Source organism: Artibeus jamaicensis, unplaced genomic scaffold (assembly GCF_021234435.1).
Source record: "Artibeus jamaicensis isolate MK-2021 breed Jamaican fruit bat unplaced genomic scaffold, CSHL_Jam_final contig_585, whole genome shotgun sequence".
Classification (NCBI taxonomy): domain Eukaryota; kingdom Metazoa; phylum Chordata; class Mammalia; order Chiroptera; family Phyllostomidae; genus Artibeus; species Artibeus jamaicensis.
Genome location: NW_026521894.1, coordinates 13,433,825 through 13,455,448, shown reverse-complemented (window position 1 = coordinate 13,455,448; position 21,624 = coordinate 13,433,825). Strand labels below are relative to the sequence as shown.

Below are 21,624 nucleotides of genomic sequence, written 5' to 3'. Positions count from 1 at the left end.
CATTATTAAGTAACGTATTTGAGCTTTAAAGTGTAGAGTGATTTAGGAAGATTCCATGTTGTAGACCGCTCTACCTAGTTTTAGGAATTGTATCTCTACCCCTTGTGGCTAAGGGCGAGAGACCACCTCTGGAATGCCAGCCACAGGAGACAGAGCCTGTCTCTGGTAGCAAACGCTGCCTCAGTTCCTCTCCCTGCTCCCAGAGCTTGGTCGGAAGTCAATGACGGGTAAGACCCCTCACAGCAGGGGGCAACCTAAGCCAGACTTGATCACCTGGGAGGCCTTCATGGAAGGACTTGGGGGCGGGGGGCTGCAACAGAGAGCAATGGACTCTGCCCCCCATCTCGGCTTTGACATAGCCTAATCCCCATGTTCTCTGGGAGAAGTGCTTCCTGGCTCTAATCCCCTTAAGCCTGAATACCTGTTGGGAAGAGGTGTAGCTCCTTGCCTTGCTAGATCATGTCCTGGGAAAAATCTGGCATCACAAAGACTTCCTGATAAACCTGTGAAATCTGCTCTGCTAAGAGTGCTTTCATTCATATGATAAGGGTCCAAGAGGAAATGAGTGTGTCTCCCAAAGTTTCTACAACTCTCTTCCTGACAGACACTGACTCAGACTCTGAAGTCCTCAGATTTCTTTGAAATGTTATCTACTGTTTGATCCTTGCTGCCCCTGTATTCCTGTGTATTACAACACAATAAAAGGCTATGGAAGAGGGCACTTGGGGCCTTTTTCTCCTCGGAGAAACTGGCCGCTGCTGGCCTTTGTCTCCCCTGAGAAACTGGCCACATCCCACTCCTTCCTCCCTAAACAGATCTCAGCATGTCTCGGCCACATACTTATTCATTCATGCGTGTCCATGGCACCGGGGGTGGGGTGGGGTGGGGGATGGACCCATGAAGAAGTCGCCCCCAAAATTCCAGTCTTTTGAAATAGGAGGTATCCCATAGTTTGATATTTCTGATAATCAGATCATTAGTTTCCAATTAACAACTTCCTAAAAATTCATTGTCCTTATTTTAGCATTTATAAAACAGGTGATCTGATGGAAACAGTTGACCCTTGAGCAGCATGGGTTTAAACTGCACAGGTTCACTCATACATGGATTTTTCTCAGTAAATATGTACAATACTGTATATTCCATATGATTTTCTTAATTACATTATATTTCTTCTAGTTTGCTTTATTGTAAGAATATAGTACAATGCATACAACATACAAAATATGTATTAAGTAACTATTTATGTTATCTGTAAGATTTCCAGTCTACAGTAGGTTGTTAGTAGTTAAGTTTGGGGGGAGTTAAAAGTTATGCACAGATTTTCAACTGTGCATTGGGTTGGCACCCCTAACCCTCCTGTTGTCCAGGGTCAGTTGTAGTGTTTCTTCATAATAAATGCGTTAAATACAGAGGCTGCTTTCCTTAGAGCTATTGAGTCAGAATTTTCATAGAAAATATGACCCTTGCTTACAAGTAAGCTACCTAGGTTCTTAAAAACTTGGATTTAGGGGGCTTCTATTTTTAGTATCAAATTGTTATTAAAATTGTGTATGCTGTTAATTCAACCTGAAATAGTCATTTAGAGATTTAAATGGAGCTCACAAAATACTGTTTTAGGGGGAAACATCTGTATCAGAGAATTGTATTTTCATGCTTTGAGTTTTAATTAGTTATTAATGCTGCCTTACTTTAATTGTCCATCCTTATCAACTCCTTGAAATTTTATGAGTGTCCCATTTATAATAGAATATAGAACTAGCACAGTATGTTACTTGAGTGTTATTTATAGTCAGTTTTGTTCTAATGATTCCTTTTTTGTTTAAACATTAATTGCTTAATTGAAACAATGATCCCTTTGAATGTTTTACTGAAAGCATTTTATGTTGTTTTGACCAGCTCTGCTACTTTAATACAGGTGGTACATTTTGTAAATTACTTTACCTGATTTCTATAAAATCAGGATATTAACTGCCTGCCTCATAGGATTGTTGTTACACTGTGTGTAAATGATCTTAACATAGCGTCTGGTATTATAAAATGTAGTAATCATATTTATGAAGTTATATGAATTCTACTCTCTCGGAATTCAAAAAAGATTTTTGTTTATTTGTCTTCACCACTTTGCAAGAGGCACACTGAACATTGTGCCTCTTCATCCTCTAGGCTGTTGCATGTACTTTCTCCTCCACCTGAAATAGATTTTCTTCTTCTGCAAGGCTTGATTCAAACGATAGCTCCATGGGATAACTGCACATTATTCTCAGCCTTCTTTAAGAAGAATTAGTTTGTTTCTTCTCCATTTGTCATGTTCTCTGTTCTTACCTCTCTGTAGCACTCATCACCTTGTATTGAAATCATTGGTTTTTATGGGCAGGGGATCCTATCTTTTTATCACTGTGTTTTCAACACCAGGTCCAACACTGGCTATGTAGTTAATCATTTGTTTCCCTGACAAAGATTATCAGCAGAGCAGATACTGGACCTTATGCTTCCTGACTTCCTACCCAGTACTCTTTTTATTTTTCACCTGCTGTTTTTTGAGACAACCATCCTGCTTAGGAATGTAACTAAAGTGCTTTAAGTGTACATCTTATTTATCTCACAGAATATTAAAATGGTATGTACTTCAGAGCTGAAATTTAATTAAATTAATAATTTTAGATAGACTTCTGGCCAAGGTGCAAGCGTAGGTAGACACACTGTGCCTCCTTGCACAACCAAAATAAGAACAACGACAATTTAAAAACAAAAAAACAAACAGTACTGACAGAAAATCGAACTCTATGGAAGTCCGATGACCAAGGAGTTAAAGTAGACACATTCATCCAGGGGCGGAGTCAGGCTGCCGGGCGGAGAGGGGTTGCAGCAAAAAAAGCGGCAGCTGGCAGATCCCAGGCACAGCTTGGCAGTGGACAGACCCGGCAAGGTGGCGGATTGTGGAGAGGCACGGCATGCAAGGTGGCTGGCAGACAGGGTGGTTCCACACTTGCGTGCAGATAAACCAGGTGAAACTGGGGAGCGAGACAGACTGTGCAACCCAGGTGTCCACTGTGGGGAAACAAAGCCTCAAAACACCAGTCGAAAACACCTATGGGGGTTAAGGTGCACCCAGTCTCATAGGAGAGTTTGTAGGAGAGACCCACAGGGTCCTAGAACATACATAAGCCCACCCACATGGGAATCAGCACCAGAAGGGCCCAGTTTGCTTGGGAGAAGCAGCAGAAGGGACTGAAATTGGGCAGAGAGTGGAGCAGGGGCCATTGTTCCCTCTCGGACCCCTCCCTCACAAACAGCGTCAGAATACAGCAATGTGGGTTGCCCCGCCCTGGTGAATCTCTGAGGCTCCGCCCCTCATTACATAACAGGTGCATCAAGACAAAAAAAATGGCCCAAATGAAAGAACAGATCAAAGCCCCAGGACAAATACAGCAAAGCAACAAAGAGATAGCCAACCTACCAGATGCACAGTTCAAAGAACTGGTGATCAGGATGCTCACAGAACTGGCTGATTTTGGTCGCAAATTAGATGAAAAAACGAAGGCTGGGCTAAGTGAAATGAAGGAAAATGCACAGGGAACCAATAGCGATGGAAAGAAAAGTGGGACTCAAATAAATGGAGTGGACCAGAAGGATTAAGAAACAAGAATTCAGAAAAATGAGAAGAGGCTTAGGAACCTCCAGGATATCTTTAAATGTCCCAATATTCGAATTATAGGAAGAGGAAGAGCAACAAGTGGAAAAGTTATTTGAACAAATAATAAAGGAGAACTTCCCCAATCTGGCAAGGAAAATAAACTTCCAGGAAGTCCAGGAAGCTCAGTGAGTCCCAAAGAAGTTGGACCCAAGAAGGAACACACCGAGGCACATCATCATTACATTAGCCAAGATTAAAATGGAGGAGAGAATCCTACAAGCAGCAAGAGATAAGGAGATAGTTGCCTACAAAGGAGTTCCCATCAGACTGTCAGTGGATTTCTCAAAAGAGACCTTACAGGCAAGAAGGGGCTGGAAAGAACTATTCCAAGTCATGAAAGGCAAGGGCCTATATCCAAGATTGCTCTATCCAGCAAAGCTTTCATTTAGAATGGAAGGGCAGCTAAGGTGCTTCTCAGATAAGGTCAAGTTCAAGGACTTCATCATCACCAAGCCCTTATATGAAATGTTAAAGGGACTTATCTAAGAAAAAGAAGATAAAAAAGATGAACAGTGAAAGGACAGCAAACTCACAGTCGTTAACAACCATACCTAAAACAAAAGCAAACTAAGAGAACAGCTAGATCAGGAGCGGAACCATAGAAATAGAGATCACATGGAGGGTTAGCAACAGGGGGGTGGGTGGAGGAGAGTGGGAAAAGGTACAGAGAATAAGTAGCATAGTTGGTAGGTAGAAAATAGACCAGGGGGAGGGCGAGAATAGTATGGGAAATGTAGAAGCTAAAGAAGTTGGGAGAACATGGACATGAACTAAAGGGTGGGAATGTGGGTGGGAGGGGGTGTGCAGGGTGGAGCGGAATGAAGGGGGGGAAATGGGACAGCTGCAGTAGCATAATCAATAAAATATATTAAATAACTTTAGTTTTTCATCAAGGACATTCTAAAGAGAAAATTTGTTTTGTTTTGTTTTGAACTGTATGCAGTGATGACAGTAGTGTTCTGGGCTACTACCCTGACTCATTCCAAGGCACTGGCAGTTTTATCCACAATGGCTTTTGTATTATCAGTGCAAACGTCATTATAGTGAAAAACTAAATAATATCTTGGTGTTATTACTAAGGTGGTTTTCACCGTGAGCCCCCCCTGAAATGGCTTGAGGTTCCTCAGACATTTGTGGACCACTGTGTAAGAATAGCTGCAAGAGATGTATTGATTTGGCCAAAAAGTTTCTTTGTTTTTTTCTGTAAGATGGCTCTAGTAGTGCTTAACTTCATTTGAAACAGTTTTGTTAGATGGTTTTGTGACAGCTGTCATCTCAGAATGCATTTTAAAAAAGCTTATCAAAATGGGTGAATTTTTGTGTAGCCATTTTAATACTGAAGATGGGAGAAAATGTGCAACCTTTTTGGCATATTATGCTTTATTATTTCAAGAAAGGTAAAAGCACAGCTTATAGAGAAGGTACTGTGACCGATCGAACATCTCAAAAGTGATTTGCAAAGTTTTGTGCTGGAAATTTCTTCCTGGACAGTGCTCCACAGTCGGGTAGACCAAGTTGAAATTGACAGCGATCAGATCAAGGCATTAACTGAGAACAGTCAATGTTACACCACATGGGGAATAGCCAACATACTCAAAATATCCAAATCAATAAAATCATTGGTGAAGTTGGAAAATGTGTCTTTTATTTTATGGAAAAAACCATATGGACTTTTTGGCCAACCCTATACTACTTGGAGATATGGAAAACAAATAGACTTTAGTGAAAAGACTGGCTGTTTGCAAAGATCCTGTGTTTTTGCTTTAAAATTTACCACATTGAGCAAGCTGACAGTCGATAAAATTGGGCTGTACCTCCTCTGCTGACAGCAGTCTACACTGAGTTTGGGAACTTAACATTATAGTAGCAGCTGCTGTTTTTTCATGGACTTCTTTTTTCTAGGAGAAGAAATCAACTTCGGGAAGTTAATTAGTAAACCTTCAGAAGGAACAACTCTAAGGGTGGAAGACCTTGTAAAACAGTATTTCCAAACTGCAGAGAAGGTAATTTCTTAATTAAAGTTCACAGTGTGAATGATGGCCATCTCATAATAACAGATTTTAATTTGGAATAAGTATAATTGGTAGTTTAGATAAAAGGGATCCTCAAAATGTTTCCAAGAAGTAGTCAGAATGGCAATTAATTGCATTCATTTATAGCTACTATACACCAATATTAATGTTATTTGTATTATTGTGGCTACTATTATTGATGTTGTTATCCTGTTTTCTTTTTATTGCTACGGTATAAGTCTGAATCCAGGATTTATGTTTCTTGGATCTGGATGTAATTTCAGAATTAATGATTAATATAGCCACAGGATTGTGAAGCTCCTCTTATTGTCATGAGGGTATGGCACCCTAAGATCCTCTGGTTGTACTGATTTCCTATTGTTGCTGAAACAAATTCCACAAACCTAGTGGTTTAAAAGCAGTACAGGTTTATTATCTTACAATGTTGTAGGTCAGAAATCTGACACCAGTCCCACTGGACTAAAATTGAGGGTCAGCAGGGCTGTGTTCTTTTCTGGAGGTTCCAGGGTAGACTCAGTTCCTGATCTTTTCTAGCTTCTAGAGGTGCCCACCTTTTGGGCTTCATGGGCTTCTTCCATCTTCAGAGCCAGCAACATTGTATCTCTCTGGCCATTTTCTCTGCTACATCTCTCTCTGACTCCCTCCTTCAGCCTTCCTCTTCCACTTTTGAGGATGTTCATAATTACACTGGCCTTACCTGGATAGTCCCTGGTAATCTGATTTTATAGCCAGCTGGTTAGTAACCTTAGTTCCATTTTGCTATGGGACATTTTCAAGGGCCCAAGGATCAAGATGTGGATATCTTTAGGGGGCTGTTATCCTGCCTACCACACTGGTTAACCTGATCTTTCTTAATCAGCAGCAGCCACTACTGGTCTCTGTATCCCAGCCCCTCAAGCCTTCACATTTTCACTTGTACTCCCGCTTCTTGTTTTCATTTTGCTTTTTCTGGCTCTTAATATGTATCACTGGGCTTAACTGTGGTCCATTGTTTTGTTTTCCCTTCCATAACCAGATAACATATGTCTTTTTCCCTAGAAATAATATTCTGTAATTTTCCCTGACCATCCAGAATTATTTTGTAAGGAATATATACTATTTTCTGCATGCAGTGATCTGTATCTCTCTTACAGAATGTGCAGCTCTCACTTCTGACGGAAAGGGGAATGGGTGAAGCAGTACAAGAGTTTGTGGACAAGGAAGAGAAAGATGCCATAGAGGAATTAGTGAAATACCAGTTGGAAAAAACACAACGATTTCTTAAAGAACGTCATATTGATGCCCTAGAAGATAAAATTGATGAAGAGGTGAGTAACTAATTTGGGGGTAGATGGTCCCTCCTTAAGAGTAGCTCTGAGTTTCATTCTGGTAAACCACTAATTACTTACTCTGATTTGTTTCATTTTCTCATCTATAAAATCGAGATAAAAATGAGATTTAAGTTAGGAAATATTTAGTAAATATCTAGAACAGTCTTAAATATGATCGATAACCCAATAAATGTTAGTTTTGTTCTCCATAGATGGTATCTTCTCTGGAAGATCATAAAAATGCTTTAAACTGAACTTTGTATGATACAAATTTCTGTTCATTTCAATTTTTTAGTAGTTTGAGATTTTGAATTTCATCTGGAAAATGCATTCTTCTGAGCATAAAAGCAGTGGAAGAATCACAGAAAAAACTTTAGACTACATAAAAATTTTAAATGTTGTATGACAAATGTCAAAAAATAACTTGAAGCCCTGGCTGGTGTAGCTCAGTGGATTCAGCTCAGGCCTGTGAACCAAAGGGTCGTGGTTTGATTCCCAGTCAGGGCACATGAGTTGCAGGCCAGTTCCCAGTATGGGGCACATGAGAGGCAAGCATACATTGATGTTTCTCTCTCTCTCTTCTCTTCCCTTTTAAAGATAAATAAATAAAATCTAAATAAATAAATAAATATGTAGAAAGTATTGACATAGGGAAAATGTTTGGATACGGGCAGAAGAAGGGTTAATATCCTTACGTGATATTAAAGTGCTCTTATAAATCTTAAGAAAAATTTTAAACATCTCAGTAGAATAATGAACAAAGGGCATCAATAGATGGTTCACAAAATAAAATGGTGTTTAGCCTAGGATAGTTTAGAAGCTCAAATTAAAAATACTTCTGACTTTTGAACAACATGGGAGTTATGAGTGCTAATCCCTGCACGGTCAAAATTTTGTATATAATTTTTGACCCTGAAACTTAACTACAGATGTCTCTCAGTATTTGTAGAGGATTGGTCCCAGAAACCACCACCCTGAACCGCAATACCAAAATCCATGGATGGTCAAATTTCTTATCTAAAATGCTGTAAAACATCTTAATATAGTCAGCTCTATACTTGTTAAGTTCACAGATGTGAAACCTGGGGGTATGGAAGGCTGACTGTTTATTGAAAAAATCACATATAAATGGACCTGCTCTGTTCAAACTTTATTGTCTTAAGGGTTGACTATGTGTTTTATTGTTTAAGACGGCAACAATTTGAGAAAAATATTTACTATGCCACTGCTGGAAGTAGCAAGTTTTGAACAGCTGCACTGAAAAGCAGTTTGACAGTGTATATCAAGATGGTTAAGATTTACCCTTTAACTCAGTTCTGGGGAATATTTAAAGATAACAGTGAGGTAGAGATTTGTATATGGAGAAACTCAGTATTATCTGCAGAAGGGAAAAATCCGAAAAGTTTTATTAAAATAAATGTTGACAGCCCTGGCCAGGTAGCCAGTTGGTTGGAGCATCATCCCATGTACCAAAAGGCTGTGGGTTCAATTCCCAGTCAGGGCACAGACCTAGGCTGCAGGTTCGGTCTCTGGTCCGGATGCATTTGGGAGGCAACCGATTGATATGTTTCTCTCTCTCTCTCATGTCCTTTTTCTCTGAAATCAATAATCATATCATATGCTCGAATGAGTATTAAAAAATAATAAATGTTGACACATACACTGTAGAATACTATGCGGCCATTAAAAATTATACTTTTGAAGACATTTCCAGTGTTAATGAGAAAAGAATTTCAAACATGTGACACTATACACAATGTGATCTCATTATCTCACTTATTTTTATTGTGTGTGTGTGTGTATGCAAAAAAACCCAGAAGATTTCTGAATATTTGTATCCCACTGTTTTGCCAAATTCATTTATGAGGTCAAGTGGTTTTTTTGGTGGAGTCTATAGGATTTTCTATGTACACTATTATGGCATCCTCAAACAATGACAGTTTTGCTTTGTCTTTTCCAATTTGGATGCCTTTTATTTCTTTTTCTTGTCTGATTGCTATGGCTAGGACTTCCAATACTATGTTGGATAGAAGTAGTGAAAGCATACATCCTTGTCTTGTTCTTGATCTAAGTGGGATAGCTTTTAGTTTTTACCCATCGAGTCCATTTACAGGATGGACTACTATGCAGCAGAAAGAAAATAGGAGCTCCCACACTTTGTGATAGCATGTGTGGAACTGGAGAGCATTATGCTAAGTGAAATAAGCCAGGCTGTGTAAAATATGTACCATATGATCTCATCTATAAGTGAAACCTAATCAACAAAACCAACAAGCAAGAAAAATATAACCAGAGACATTGAAATTAAGAACAAACTGAGAGTAACCAGAGGGATAATAGGGAGAAAAGGGAGAAGGGTTGTCAAGGAACATGTGTAAAGGACACATGGACAAAGCCGAAGGAGGGTAGGATCGAGGGTGGAAGGTGGGCATGGCTGGATGGGGGAAGAGTGGTGGTGGGAAAATGGAGACAACTTTATTTGAATAATTAAAAAATATTTTTTTAAATGGAAGAAAATATTCCAGACATTATCAGTGGTTATGTTCAGATAGTGGAATTATGGTGATCATTTTCCATTTTTTCCAAATTCTCTCTAAACAGAAGAACAAAACATTATTTTAAAAACTAATTTCCTTTGACTTTTATTTTTTATTAAATGATTTTTATTGTATTTTTTCCATTGCCATTTAGTTCTCTTAAACTTCCCCTCCTCCCACAATTACCACACTATTGTCTATATCCATGAGTCCTTTTTCCTTTTTGCTCGGTCCTTCCACCCTCTACCTGCTCCTCCCTTTGCTGTCATCCTGCTCTCTATGAGTCTGTCTCTGGTTTGCTTGTTAGTTTAGTTTCTTTATTAGATTGCACATACGAGTGAAATCATGGTATTTGTCTTTTTCACTTAGCATAATGTTCTTCAGGTCCATTCATACTATTGTAAAGGGCAAAACTTTCTTCTTTTTATGACCAAGTAGTATTTCATTGTGTAACTGTCCCATAGTTTTATCCACTCATCCACTGAATAAAAATTGTGGAAGAAAACAGGCAGCAAAATCATGAACATAGCTTGTAGCAATATTTTATCAGTTATATGTCCCCAGGCAAGTGAAACAAAAGAAAAATAAACAAATAGGACTACATCAAACTAAAATGTTTTTGCAGAGCAAAGGAAAGTATCAACAAAACAAAAAGACAGCCTACAGAATGGGAGAACATATTCACTGATACATCTGATAGGGGTTAATATCCAAAATTTACAAGGAACTTATAAAACTTAACAACAAAAAAACAACTAAAAAATGGGCTAAGGACCTGAATAGACACATCTCCAAAGAGGACATACAGATGGCCAATAGACATATGAAAAGATGCTCAATCTCACTAATCATCAGAGAAATGCAAATTAAAACCACAATGAGATGCTATCTCACACCTGTCAGAATGGCTATCATCAATAAATCAACAAACAGCAAGTGCTGGTGAGGATGTGGACAAAGAGGAACCCTTTTGCACTGTTGAAGGGAATGCAGATTGGCTCAGCCACTGTAGAAAACAGTATGGAGACATATCAGAAAATTAAAATGGATCTGCCTTTTGATTCTTTGACTTAAATTTTAGTGCTTTTAGTTGACATGATTCTCTTAAAGCCTATGCTGTCAAGGAACAAGTAGTAATATTCGATGAAAAGTACTTGCTTAGGACAGGTAATCACTTTCTACTCACTGTGATTCCAGTTGTGTTGGCTTCATAAGTGGATTTCTCAGTTAAGTACAAGAAATAAAAGATGACCGTCCCTACTAAAAGTGAAATACAAAACTCTAAAGCTCCTAGGAGATAACATAAGAGAAAAAAAAACCTAGAGAACCTTGTGTATGTCGATGACTTTTTACATACATTAAAGTACTATCTGTGAAAGAAACAGTTGATAAGTTGGACTTCATTAAATTTAAAAACCTGCTCTGAATAAAACAAGAAAATGAAAAGACAGGCCGTGCATTAGTAGAAAATAGTTGCAAAAGATATACCTGATAAAGGCCTATTATCTAAAATACAAAGAACTCAAAATTTCAAGAAAACAAACAACCCGATTGAATAAATGGGACAAATACCTTAATAGACACCTCACCAAAGACAACATACAGGTGACAAGCACATGAAAAGGTGCTCTGCATCATGTCATTAGGGAAATGGCAGTTAAAACAACAGTGAGATATACCGCCACATAATTCATTAGAATGGTCAAAATCCAAAACTTTTCTTCAAAGTATTTTTTATTGATTATGCTGTTACAGTTTTCCCAATTTTTCCCTCTCGATCCCCCCTCTACCCTGCTTCCCCAACCCTCCAGCATTCCCCCGCCACTTAGTTCACGTCCGTGGGTTGTACATAGAGGTTCTTTGAGTCCTCTGTTTCCTATGCCATTTTTAATCTTTCCCTGTCTATTTAAAGCCTGCCAATTATGCTTCTTCTTCCCTGAACCTTTCCCCCTATTCCTCCATTCTCCCTCCCCACTGAACTCCCTCTGTGCAATGTTCATTTCTCTGATTCTGTTCCTGTTCTAGTTTTTTGCTTAGTTTTTGTTTTTGTTGTTTTTCTTTTCTTTTAGGTTCATTTGTTGATAGTTGTGAGTTTGTTGTCATTTTACTGTTCATATTTTTAATCTTTTTCTTAGATAAGTTCCTTTAATGTTTCATATAATAATTGCTTGGTGATGATGAGCTCCTTTAACTTGACCTTATCTGTGAAGCACTTTCTCTGCCCTTCCATTTTAAATGAAAGCTTTGCTAGACAGAGTAATTTTGGATGTAGGTCCTTGCTTTTCATGACTTCAAATATTTCTTTCCAGCCCCTTCTTGCCTGTAAGGTTTCTTTCGAGAAATCAGCTGATAGTCTGATGGGAACTCCTTTGTAGGTAACTGTCTCTTTCTCTTGCTGCTTTTAAGATTCTCTCTTTATCTTTAATATTTGGTAACTTAATGATGATGTACCTTGGTTTATTGCTCTTTGGGACTCTTTGGGCTTCCTGGACTTCCTGGAAGTCTATTTCCTTTGCCAGCTTGGGTCAGTTTTCCTTCATTATTTGTTCAAATAAGTTTTCAATTTCTTGTCGTAGTTCTTCCCCATCTGGCACCCTTATAATTTGGATATTGGAATGTTTAAAGTTGTCCCAGAGGTTCCTAAGCCTCTCTTCCTTTTTTTTTTTTTTTTTTTTTGAATTCTTGTGTCTTCATTTTGTTCCATTTGGATGTTTATTTTTTCCTTTTGTTCCAAATCTTTGATTCGAGTGCTGGTTTCCCATTCCCTGAATATTTTGCTGTATTTCATTTGGGGTATCTTTCATTTCTTTTTTATTTTTCAAACGAGCTCAATCAGATCTGTGAGCATTTTAATTACCGGGGCTTTAAATTCTCCATCAGATGGTTTGACGATCTCCTCCTCGCTTAGTTCTCTTTCTGAGGCTTTGCTCTGTTCTCTCATTTGGGCCCCATTTCTTTCTCTTGGTGTAGCTGATAGGTTGGTTGTAAAGGGTAGAGTCTTAGGTATTCACCTGGGCAGGGCAACCCTCCTCGCTGCAGTGCAGTGCTGCCTGTGAGGGAGGGGCCAGAGAGGGAACAGTGCAGCTCGCCTGCTCATCTCTAGCGCACTTTTCAACAAACTCTTCTGTGGGACTGGGAGTTTCTCCCACCTGGGCAACCCCGGTTGTAGCGTAGCCCACAGTCAGCTCTGAGTCTCAGTTTTCCCCTTAAGTCAGCCCCTCTGCACAGCCCACTGAGCTCAGCACCCAGCCCTGCCTGCCCCTAGGTCTGCTGCCTCGAGGCCATTTTTCTGAGTTGGCCCATGTGGTCTGCCACCTTACTGATCTGGTTGTTCTGACTGATTTTTTTTCCCTTGGTTGTCAGAGTTCCATGCAGTTTGATTTTCTGGTACTTTTGGTTGTTTATTGTTTTTAGGTTGTTATCCTCCTTTTGGTTGTGGGAGGAAACGAAGGGTTTCAACCTATGCTTCTGTCTTGGCCAGAATCTGCTGATCCCAAATCCAAAACTCTTGACAGTCCAAGTGTTGGTGGTAATGTGGAGCAACAGGGGTGCTCATTCATTGCCTGTGGAAATACAGACTGGTACAGCCACTCTAGGAGACAGTTTGACAGTTTCTTATAAAAGTAAGCATACTCTTCTCATATGATCCAACAATCGTGCTCTTTGGTATCTGCCCAAAGGAGTTCAAAACACGTCTAAACAAAAATCTGCACATGATGTTTATGGCAGCTTTATTGCCAAAACTTAGAAGCAACCATAAGTGTCCCATAATAGGTGAATGAATATGTAAACTGTGAAACATCCAGATGGCAGAATATTATTCAGCACTAAAAAGTGATCCATTGAGCCATGAAAATATATACTACTGAATATTAATTACCTAATTAAATGTATATTAGTATTAAATATAATTATTAATTAAATCCATACTACCAAGTGAAAGCCAATCTGAAAAAGCAACATAATACATGACTTCAACTGTAACATTCTGGACGAGGCAAAACTGTGGAGACAAAAGAGTGGTTGTGAAGAGTATGGCAGGGATGAGTAGGTTGAGCACAGGATTCTTAGGGCAATGAAACCACTCTGTATATTACAATGGTGTATACATGTCATTTGTTCAAACCCATAGAATGTACAGTATAACACCAAGAGTAAATCTACGGCAAACTGGAGTTTGAATGATAATGATGTGTCATGTAGGTTCTTCAGTTGTAACAAGTGTACCAATGCTGGTGGGGAACGTTGACAGTAGGGAGGCCATGACTATGTGGGGCAGGAAGTATATGGGAAACCTCTGTACCTTTGTTTCAATTTTGCTGTGAAACCAGAGCTGTTCTAAAAAAAAAAACAACTTAAGAAAGCCCCAAAACATAACCATCTGCCCCTGGACTGACATCATGACCCCTGCCCAAGAGCCTCTGTGTGTGTGTGTGTGTGTGTGTGTGTGTGTGTGCGTGCGCGCGCGCGCATGCATGGCAGAGCATGGTGGCCAAGAGCGAGGACTCTGGATCAGACCACCTGTGTCCAAAATCATAGTCCCGAGTAGCTGTGTAGCCAGTGAATTATTTAACCTCTCTGCCTCAGTTTCCTTATCTATGAAATGGGGCTAATAATAGAACACAGGTAGCAAGCACAAGGCCCATGGGCTGAATCTGTCCCTCCACCTTGTTTTATCCGGCTGGCAGCGCCGAGCTCCTTGCCCCTAGTTAAAGAGTAGTCACATTTACACAGTCCTAAAGTTACATTCGGCCCTTTGAAGGCAACCAGGAGGCTGATGTAGCCCCCAGTGAAAATGAGTTTAACACCCCTGTAATAGAACCTCCTTCAAGGCGGTTGTAATACCTGGAAAGTTCTCAGAACACTTGTTGGCACATAGTGCCTGTTCAGTGTTTTTTCTCTCTCATTTCTCTTCTGTGAATGACTCAGCACTTTGGGTATGTCACACAGCGCACTTTTACATGCTATTGTAATGGGTTTTTTTTAAGTTGTTATTTCTGTATTTCCTCCTGCTACTGAATCATAACATACTGTTATTTCTTTCAACAAATAAGTCTGGACCCTATTTCCCTTTAGCTACTGTTCTATTTTGGGGTTTTGGTTTTTTTTTTGGTTTCTCTTTTACAGCAAAATTGCTTCAAGAAATTTTCTATATTTGTTGCTCTAATTATTTTTTTCTCCTTTTTCTCATCAATCCATATATTCAGGGGTTTTTACCTCATTAGTCCAGTGACTCTGCTCTTGTCAGTCACCAATGACCTCCACTGCAAAGTCCACTGGCAGTTCTCCATTATAAAGTTCACTTGACCTCTTCTTAAACCTTTTTTTCTTGGTTTTTAAGACTCCACACTCTCCTAGTTTTCTAAGATGTGTATTCTTAGTCTCTATTGTTGAGTCTTCTCATCTTTCCAGCCCCTTTAGTTGGAGTCCCCAGAGCTCAGGCCTTGGGCCCCTTGTTCATCCACACACTCCCTTTTGTAGTCTCATCCAGCTTCCTAGCTTTAAATATCTGTCTGGTGCTGACTTTCGAAAGTCAAGCCAAAACCTCTCTTCTCAGCTCAAGACTTGCATAGCTAATAGCCTGCTAGACATTTCCTCTTGGATGTTTAATAGACATCTCAAACTTTCAGCATTTCCATCATAATTGCTAATTCTCAGCCCCTGCTCTATCTGCAGTATTCCAGTGTAGAAGCTTCCATTTGCTCAGATCAATATCTTTGAAGTCATATTTGACTCCTGTCTTTCTGTACCTGTCTCCTGTCTGTGAATCCTTTTGGCGCTACCTTCAGAATATATACAGAATGTACTGTAACTACTTAACCTTTCTCACTACCGATGATCAGAGGTATCACCATTTCTCAGCTGGATTATCCCCAAAGCCTCCAAACTGGTCTCCCTATTTCTTTCCTTGCCCTTTCTCCATTTCTTACTCTGTCCTCAATTCTGCTGCGGGTGATCCTAAAATATTTCAGATGAAGTCACTCCTGCCTTGCAAAAAGTCCTTATAGTTGCCCACAAGGCCTTATTCAATCTAGCTTTCTGTTATTTTTTTACCTTTATATTTAATCTAGCCACAGCAACCTTCTTGCTATTTCTTAAACATACCAGGCATGCTTCTGCCTCAGTGCCTTTGTACATATTCTTTCTTTTAAATGGAATAATTTTTCCCAGTTATTTGCAAGATTGATTTCCTTACTTTTAAAAGTCTTTGTTTATATTACCTTCCCAATAAGGACTTTCATGATCATCCTATTCAGATTTTACCCTCATCCCTTTTCTTGTTTTTAGTTTTCTCTGAGCACTTATCATTTTTTCAGAGATTTCACAGGTTCAGATATTTGAGAAGACTCACAGGACTCCACTGAGCATAGTCACTTAAGATTTTTATTTAAAGGCAAAGGATATATAAAGTACAGGAAAAACAAGAGTATGGGGAGGCATTAGGAATCCTATTTGCCTATAGTGTACCCTGAATCGAACACCAAGATCTGTGTGGAAGTTCCCAGGGGGTCTTGTATGCCCCTCTGGTCACAGAATCAAGTAATGCTGTCCAACTACATAGTTAATGTAGATTGAAAATCATCAGCTAATAAACTGGCTGTGGGAATGCCAGAGGCTCCTCAGACATAAAAATAGAGCTTTCCCAGTTTAGTTTTAATTAACTTGATCCTACATGCCTTCTATAATACAATATAACTTCTGAGTGGCATGGCTCAGTTGCTGGAGCATAGTCCTGCAAAGCGAAAGGTTGCAGATTCCATTCCTGGTCAGGACTCGTGCCTGGGTTGTGGCCTGGTCCCTCATTGGGGCACGTGCAAGAGGCAGCTGATCAACATTTTTCTCTCTTACTTTCTCCCTTCCCTTTTCTCTAAAAATAAATAAAACCTTTAAAAAATACAACTTCTTTTTTTAAAGATTTTATTATTTTTAGAGAGGGGAAGGGAGGGAGAGACAGGGAGAGAAACATCAATGTGCGGTTGCCTTTTGTGTGCCCCCTACTGGGGACCTGGGCTGCAACCCAGGCATGTGCCCTGACTGGGTATTGAACCTCGACCCTTTGGTTCCCAGTCCACCACTCAGTCCACTGAGCCACACCAGCCAGGGCAAAAAAACAACTTTGTTTATTAACTACCCTTCCTCACACACAGATTATTAGCTCCATGAGGGTAGAATTTTTTACTATTTTATTGATTGGTGTATTCTTAGTTTCTACAGTTGTGCCTGATGAATAGTAGGAGGCCTAATAAATATGAGCCGAGTAAATTATTGAGGGGAGCTTCTCTTTAACTACATAACTACATTAGGAGACCACTTTGAAGCCAATGAAAAAGGAATCTCTAGTGTCCTTCATGACATCCAGACCATGGTCAGCAAACAGCCAACATTCAGTAGTTGATTATTGAGAAAATGGGTCTCCAGGGGTCCACCCACTTCAGACACCATTTCAGAGTCTCCTAAATGTCTGCAGCCAGATGCTCAAGAGTGATTTGAGCAATGTCATAAATAATTCAGACCTTTTCAAAGTGAGATTTTTTAGGTGTCTTGCTGAAGTATAATACCCCTAGGCTATCAGAGTTCTTTTCCTCTGCAGTCAGATGGACTGTTTTTCAGTGATGTGGAACATTTTGGCAGCAGGTAATACGATTTTGTTTCGGGCCAATTTTTTTTTAGTACATTTCTGAAATTTTAATATAAATCACTGGGAAAATATGATTGCTTTAATCAGTCTTTTGTGAGACAAAACTACTTAAGTTTCCAAGTTTTGTGTTGTAATGGGAAGCAACTGTTAATCACCTGTAGCCCATTGTTTTACATTTTACATAACAGGAATAAGCAACATGTTTGTTATTTACTCTGTTATAACCTAGGTACGTCGTTTCAGAGAAAGCAGACAAAAAAATACCAATGAGGAAGATGACGAAGTTCGAGAGGTAGGTTTCTGCTGTGAATTCCTGTGCTTACATGTCAGTTTGTTAAATCAGAATGACCAATAGGTTTATTTAGAGTAGTCAGTCCATGGTGGACAGGACTGAGCGGGCATGGCTGAGGACAGGTGCCCTTGACTCGGTCCAGTCCAGCCTACATTATTCTGCTTGTTGATATTCTCTTTTTCCCTTTTGCTTGTTTAAAATTTATTTGTGTGTTTGTGGGTGGGGCTAGCATATACAACAAGAACCCTTAATCAAAATAATACCTAATTATTACAGAGCATCATATCGGTAAAAGATAAAACCTTACGCTACTGAGCCAATATTATTTTGAGCAAAAAGGAAGAAACTTAGTGTTTTTTGTTTAGCAGTGTTATTGTAGGTAAATGTACAGTGTCAAGTGGCCTCTCCAAAATGTTGAAATTAGCTTAATCACCGTCATCGCTGTCTTCTCAGTCTCTTTGTAGTTTAGAAGCTTGAGACTGGCAACCATTTGCTTCAGTTTTGGGCCCTATCTGGTACTTGGTGAATTCACAATTAAAATATATTTTCCTATTTCCTTATTGACCTTGTGGTTTTTTTATTGCTATGTGGTATTTAAAATTTTATAAATTATTTACTTTTGGGATTTTGCCTTGATGGCTTTCATTTAGCATTTTGTGTAGGGCCTGTTACGGGTAGCCATTCTGTGTTGTACCAGGAATACAGATATGAAGAAGGTATGGTCTGTGTCCACCAGAGACTCTCGGTTTAGTAGGTGAGACAGACATATATGGAAAGAAAATATTAAATCTTAGGAGCTGAAATTTTATCCTTACAGAATTAGTGTAATTGTCTTACTCATCCATTTTGGTTTCCAGTATTTCAGAGCTGTAGCTGATGAGTGGTGTATTAGAAAGAGTTGAAGTGCTTGACATACCCTCTAACTTTTATAAGCCTCACTATTTTCTGTGCTACAATAAAAAAAGGAAGTCGCAGGAGTTACCCTCTTCCTTCCACTTATTTATCTATTTATTTATCCTCTCCCAAGGATGTGTTTTATTGGTTTTAAAGAGAGGGAGAGAAACATCAACGTGAGAGAGAAACATTGATGGTTGCCTCTCATATGCTCCTTGGCCAGTTCACAACCTGTAACCTAGGTATGTGCCCTCAGTGGAAATTGAAAGCACAACCTTTTGGTTCATGGAACAATATTCCAACCAACTGAGCCAACCCGGCCAGACCCCCCTCTTCCTTTTAAATAATATGTTTTGCCTTATTTTAAGCACATCCTTTGGTAAAAGTCAATACCTGAGACACTAAGAAGGATAAAGAAAAGAACCCTGTGTAAGCAGATAAGATTCTCAATTTGGCTTTCCCAGCCCTGAACTCTTCCAAAGGAACCCGTTTTCATAGGTAATATGCTAATAACTATTATGTATTACCACAGCCTTTAATGACAAGCAATTTTAGACCCTGACATAAGAAGAAATCAGTTCTCAAGTAATTCTACACCATCTCCGTAGGCCCTGAGATAGACTCTAAGCCCCCCCCCCCTTTTATTTCCGTTTAAAAATACCTTCCAAGCCTAAATCTGATTTCCTTCACTTAGTTTATTTCTGATATTCCACACTTGCTACTTAGGATTTCAGACTGATTTAATAATGGCACTTACCTGAAATTTTAAGGAATAAGGAAGTGACATTATTGGTGGGGTTTTTTTTGTTCCATCTGTCTTATAAAAGTTTGATGTTCTGTGACTCCCACTTCCACATCCACAAATTGAAAAGACAAGTGAGAAGACAGGTGAAACTGAAGGACATATGGTGGGGCTGGAATTTGAACCTGGCGATTTCTACCTGTAAACCTAGACTTGTCCACCATACTGTGTCCTAATTTTGTATTATAATACCACTAACACAATGCATGGCCAATGATTGGCTGAAAATTTGAAACTGCTAAAACTATTGTGCAGCACATCAAAGTCCCAGGGGTTCATAATAAGCACAGAAACAACTGCTGTGCCATTTACAAGATGGTTTTTGGAAGCTCAGTGGAGGAGATGAGATTAGGGACCCCCCACCACACTTACTATATTTGTACCCATCTTACAGAATACCCTTGAAGCAGAAACGAGAGTTTGCCAAGTGGCAAGAATGAATGGTTACAAAGAATGATTTCTGGTTCTTAGATTATTTGACTTAAAGATTATCTTTTAATTGGACAGATTGCAGAAATATTTTGTTACAATGGATGCTTTGTGTTCGAAGCCACTAACCTCAGTTTTTAATTGCTCTTTTTAAGAGTAAGAGTGAACATTTTATTCAAGGAGGGTAGGGATGACATGACAGATTTCATAGTGGAGTTTTTCAGAAGAAAGAACTGGGTTTAGATTTTCACCTACATTTTAAGACCTTCCTAGGTAATTTTTTAGCATGCCATGGAACAATAATTAAATAATTAAAATAATTAATAATTAAATTATTTTAATTCCCATGATACTATTTAGAACTTGACAAATGGAGTTGGAGACTTTCCTAATGTATTTCACAGCGTTGCAGAATCATTTAGCTCAATATGAATCCCAGTACCCAGCTTAAATTATTTGAACAAACAAAAGCATTAGTCCTTCCACTTAGAGGGGAAAAAAACCATGCTTTAAGGTTTCTTGTTCCCCTAGAAAAACTCTCAAGTATTTTCTTTAATTATAAGTTCACACTTAAGTAAAAAGCCAAACAGTAACTATTTTAGGCAGGCCATGTATGGCCTCTGTCACATACTGTTATGTTCAAAGTTTTTTTTACAGCCCTTTAAAAATATAAAACTATTCTTAGTCTGATCCACAGTCCATAGTTTATCCGGCTTCTGATTTCTTATATTCTATCTGAATTTGAGGCTGGGTAGATTCCCTCTTTCAAATGGTAATACCAAATACTATCAAATAGAGTGAAAGGCAGGTACCCCACAGATGGGAAAAAATTTGCAGATTATATATCTGATCAAGGCTTGATATGAAGAATATAAAGTGCTCCTAAAATTAAACAATAAAACAACCCAATTTCAAAATGGACAAAGGACTTGAATAGACATTTTTTCAAAGATATGTGAGTGGCCAATAAGCACGTGAAAAGAAGCTCAATCAACTTTACTAATCAAAATCAGGAGACACTGACCTGGCCAGGTGACTTAGTTGGAGCTTGTACCCTACACCAAAGGGCTGTAGGTTAGTCCCCTGTCAGAGCATGTCCCTAGGTTGTGAGTTGTATCCCCTGGTTGGGGTGCATATGCGTGGCAACCAGTTGATGTTTCTCTCTCACAATAATCTCCCCCCCCCTTCTGTCTCTCTAAAATCAGTAAGCATATCCTTGGGTGAGGATTTGAAAAAATTAAAAACAAAACAAACAGGAAACACCACTGTATACCCTTCAGGGTAGAGAAATTGGAACCCTTGTGCATTGCTGGTGGCAATAAAAGGCTGTATGGGATATAATATGAGGGCTCCTAAAAATTAAACATAGAATTACTATATATGGTGTGGCAATTCCACTTCTGTGTGTTTACCCAAAATAATTGAAAGCAGGGACTCAAACAGATATTTGTATACCAATGATCATAGTATTGTTCACAACAGCCAACAGGTAGTAACAATCCAAATACCCATCAAAAGATGAGTGGATAAACTAAATGTGGTATATACATCCAGTGAAATATTATTTAGCCTTAGAAGGAGTGAAATTCTGATTATACTGTAGCACAGATGCACCTTGAAAACATACGAAGTGAAGTACGCCAGACACAAAAGGACAAATATTGTTATGAATTCAGTTACATGAAATACCTAGAGTAGTCAAATTCATGGAGACAGAAAGTAAAGCAGTGGTTCCCAGGGGTGGGGGCACCCAGGGAGCGGGGAGTTACTGTCTGATAAGCTGCAGCATTTCGGTTGGGACGGCGTGCAAGTGGTGGAGCTGGGCGAGTCAGCGGTTGCACAACAGTGTGAATGGACTTAATGCCACTGAACTGTTATTCATTTAAAATGGTTAAAATGGTAAATCTTTATGTTGTGTATATTTTAATGCAATTTTAAAAAGTAATACTTTTCAAGATAGCATGTTTCCAAATCTCACAGAAATATATGGA

The 21,624-nt window shown here is 39.0% G+C and overlaps 1 protein-coding gene across 5 annotated transcripts in view; it reads left to right on the top strand.

The window, feature by feature from the left end:
* MRE11 (MRE11 homolog, double strand break repair nuclease) overlaps nucleotides 1-21,624 on the top strand; it is a 68,251-nt gene that overhangs the window by 20,456 nt on the left and 26,171 nt on the right. For all 5 annotated transcript variants that reach the window (XM_037140993.2, XM_037140995.2, XM_053670382.1 and 2 more), the window contains exons 12-14: nucleotides 5,600-5,700; nucleotides 6,864-7,037; nucleotides 17,446-17,508. In XM_037140993.2, the coding sequence (XP_036996888.2) occupies nucleotides 5,600-5,700; nucleotides 6,864-7,037; nucleotides 17,446-17,508 (338 nt within the window). The remainder of the gene's footprint in view (nucleotides 1-5,599; nucleotides 5,701-6,863; nucleotides 7,038-17,445; nucleotides 17,509-21,624) is intronic.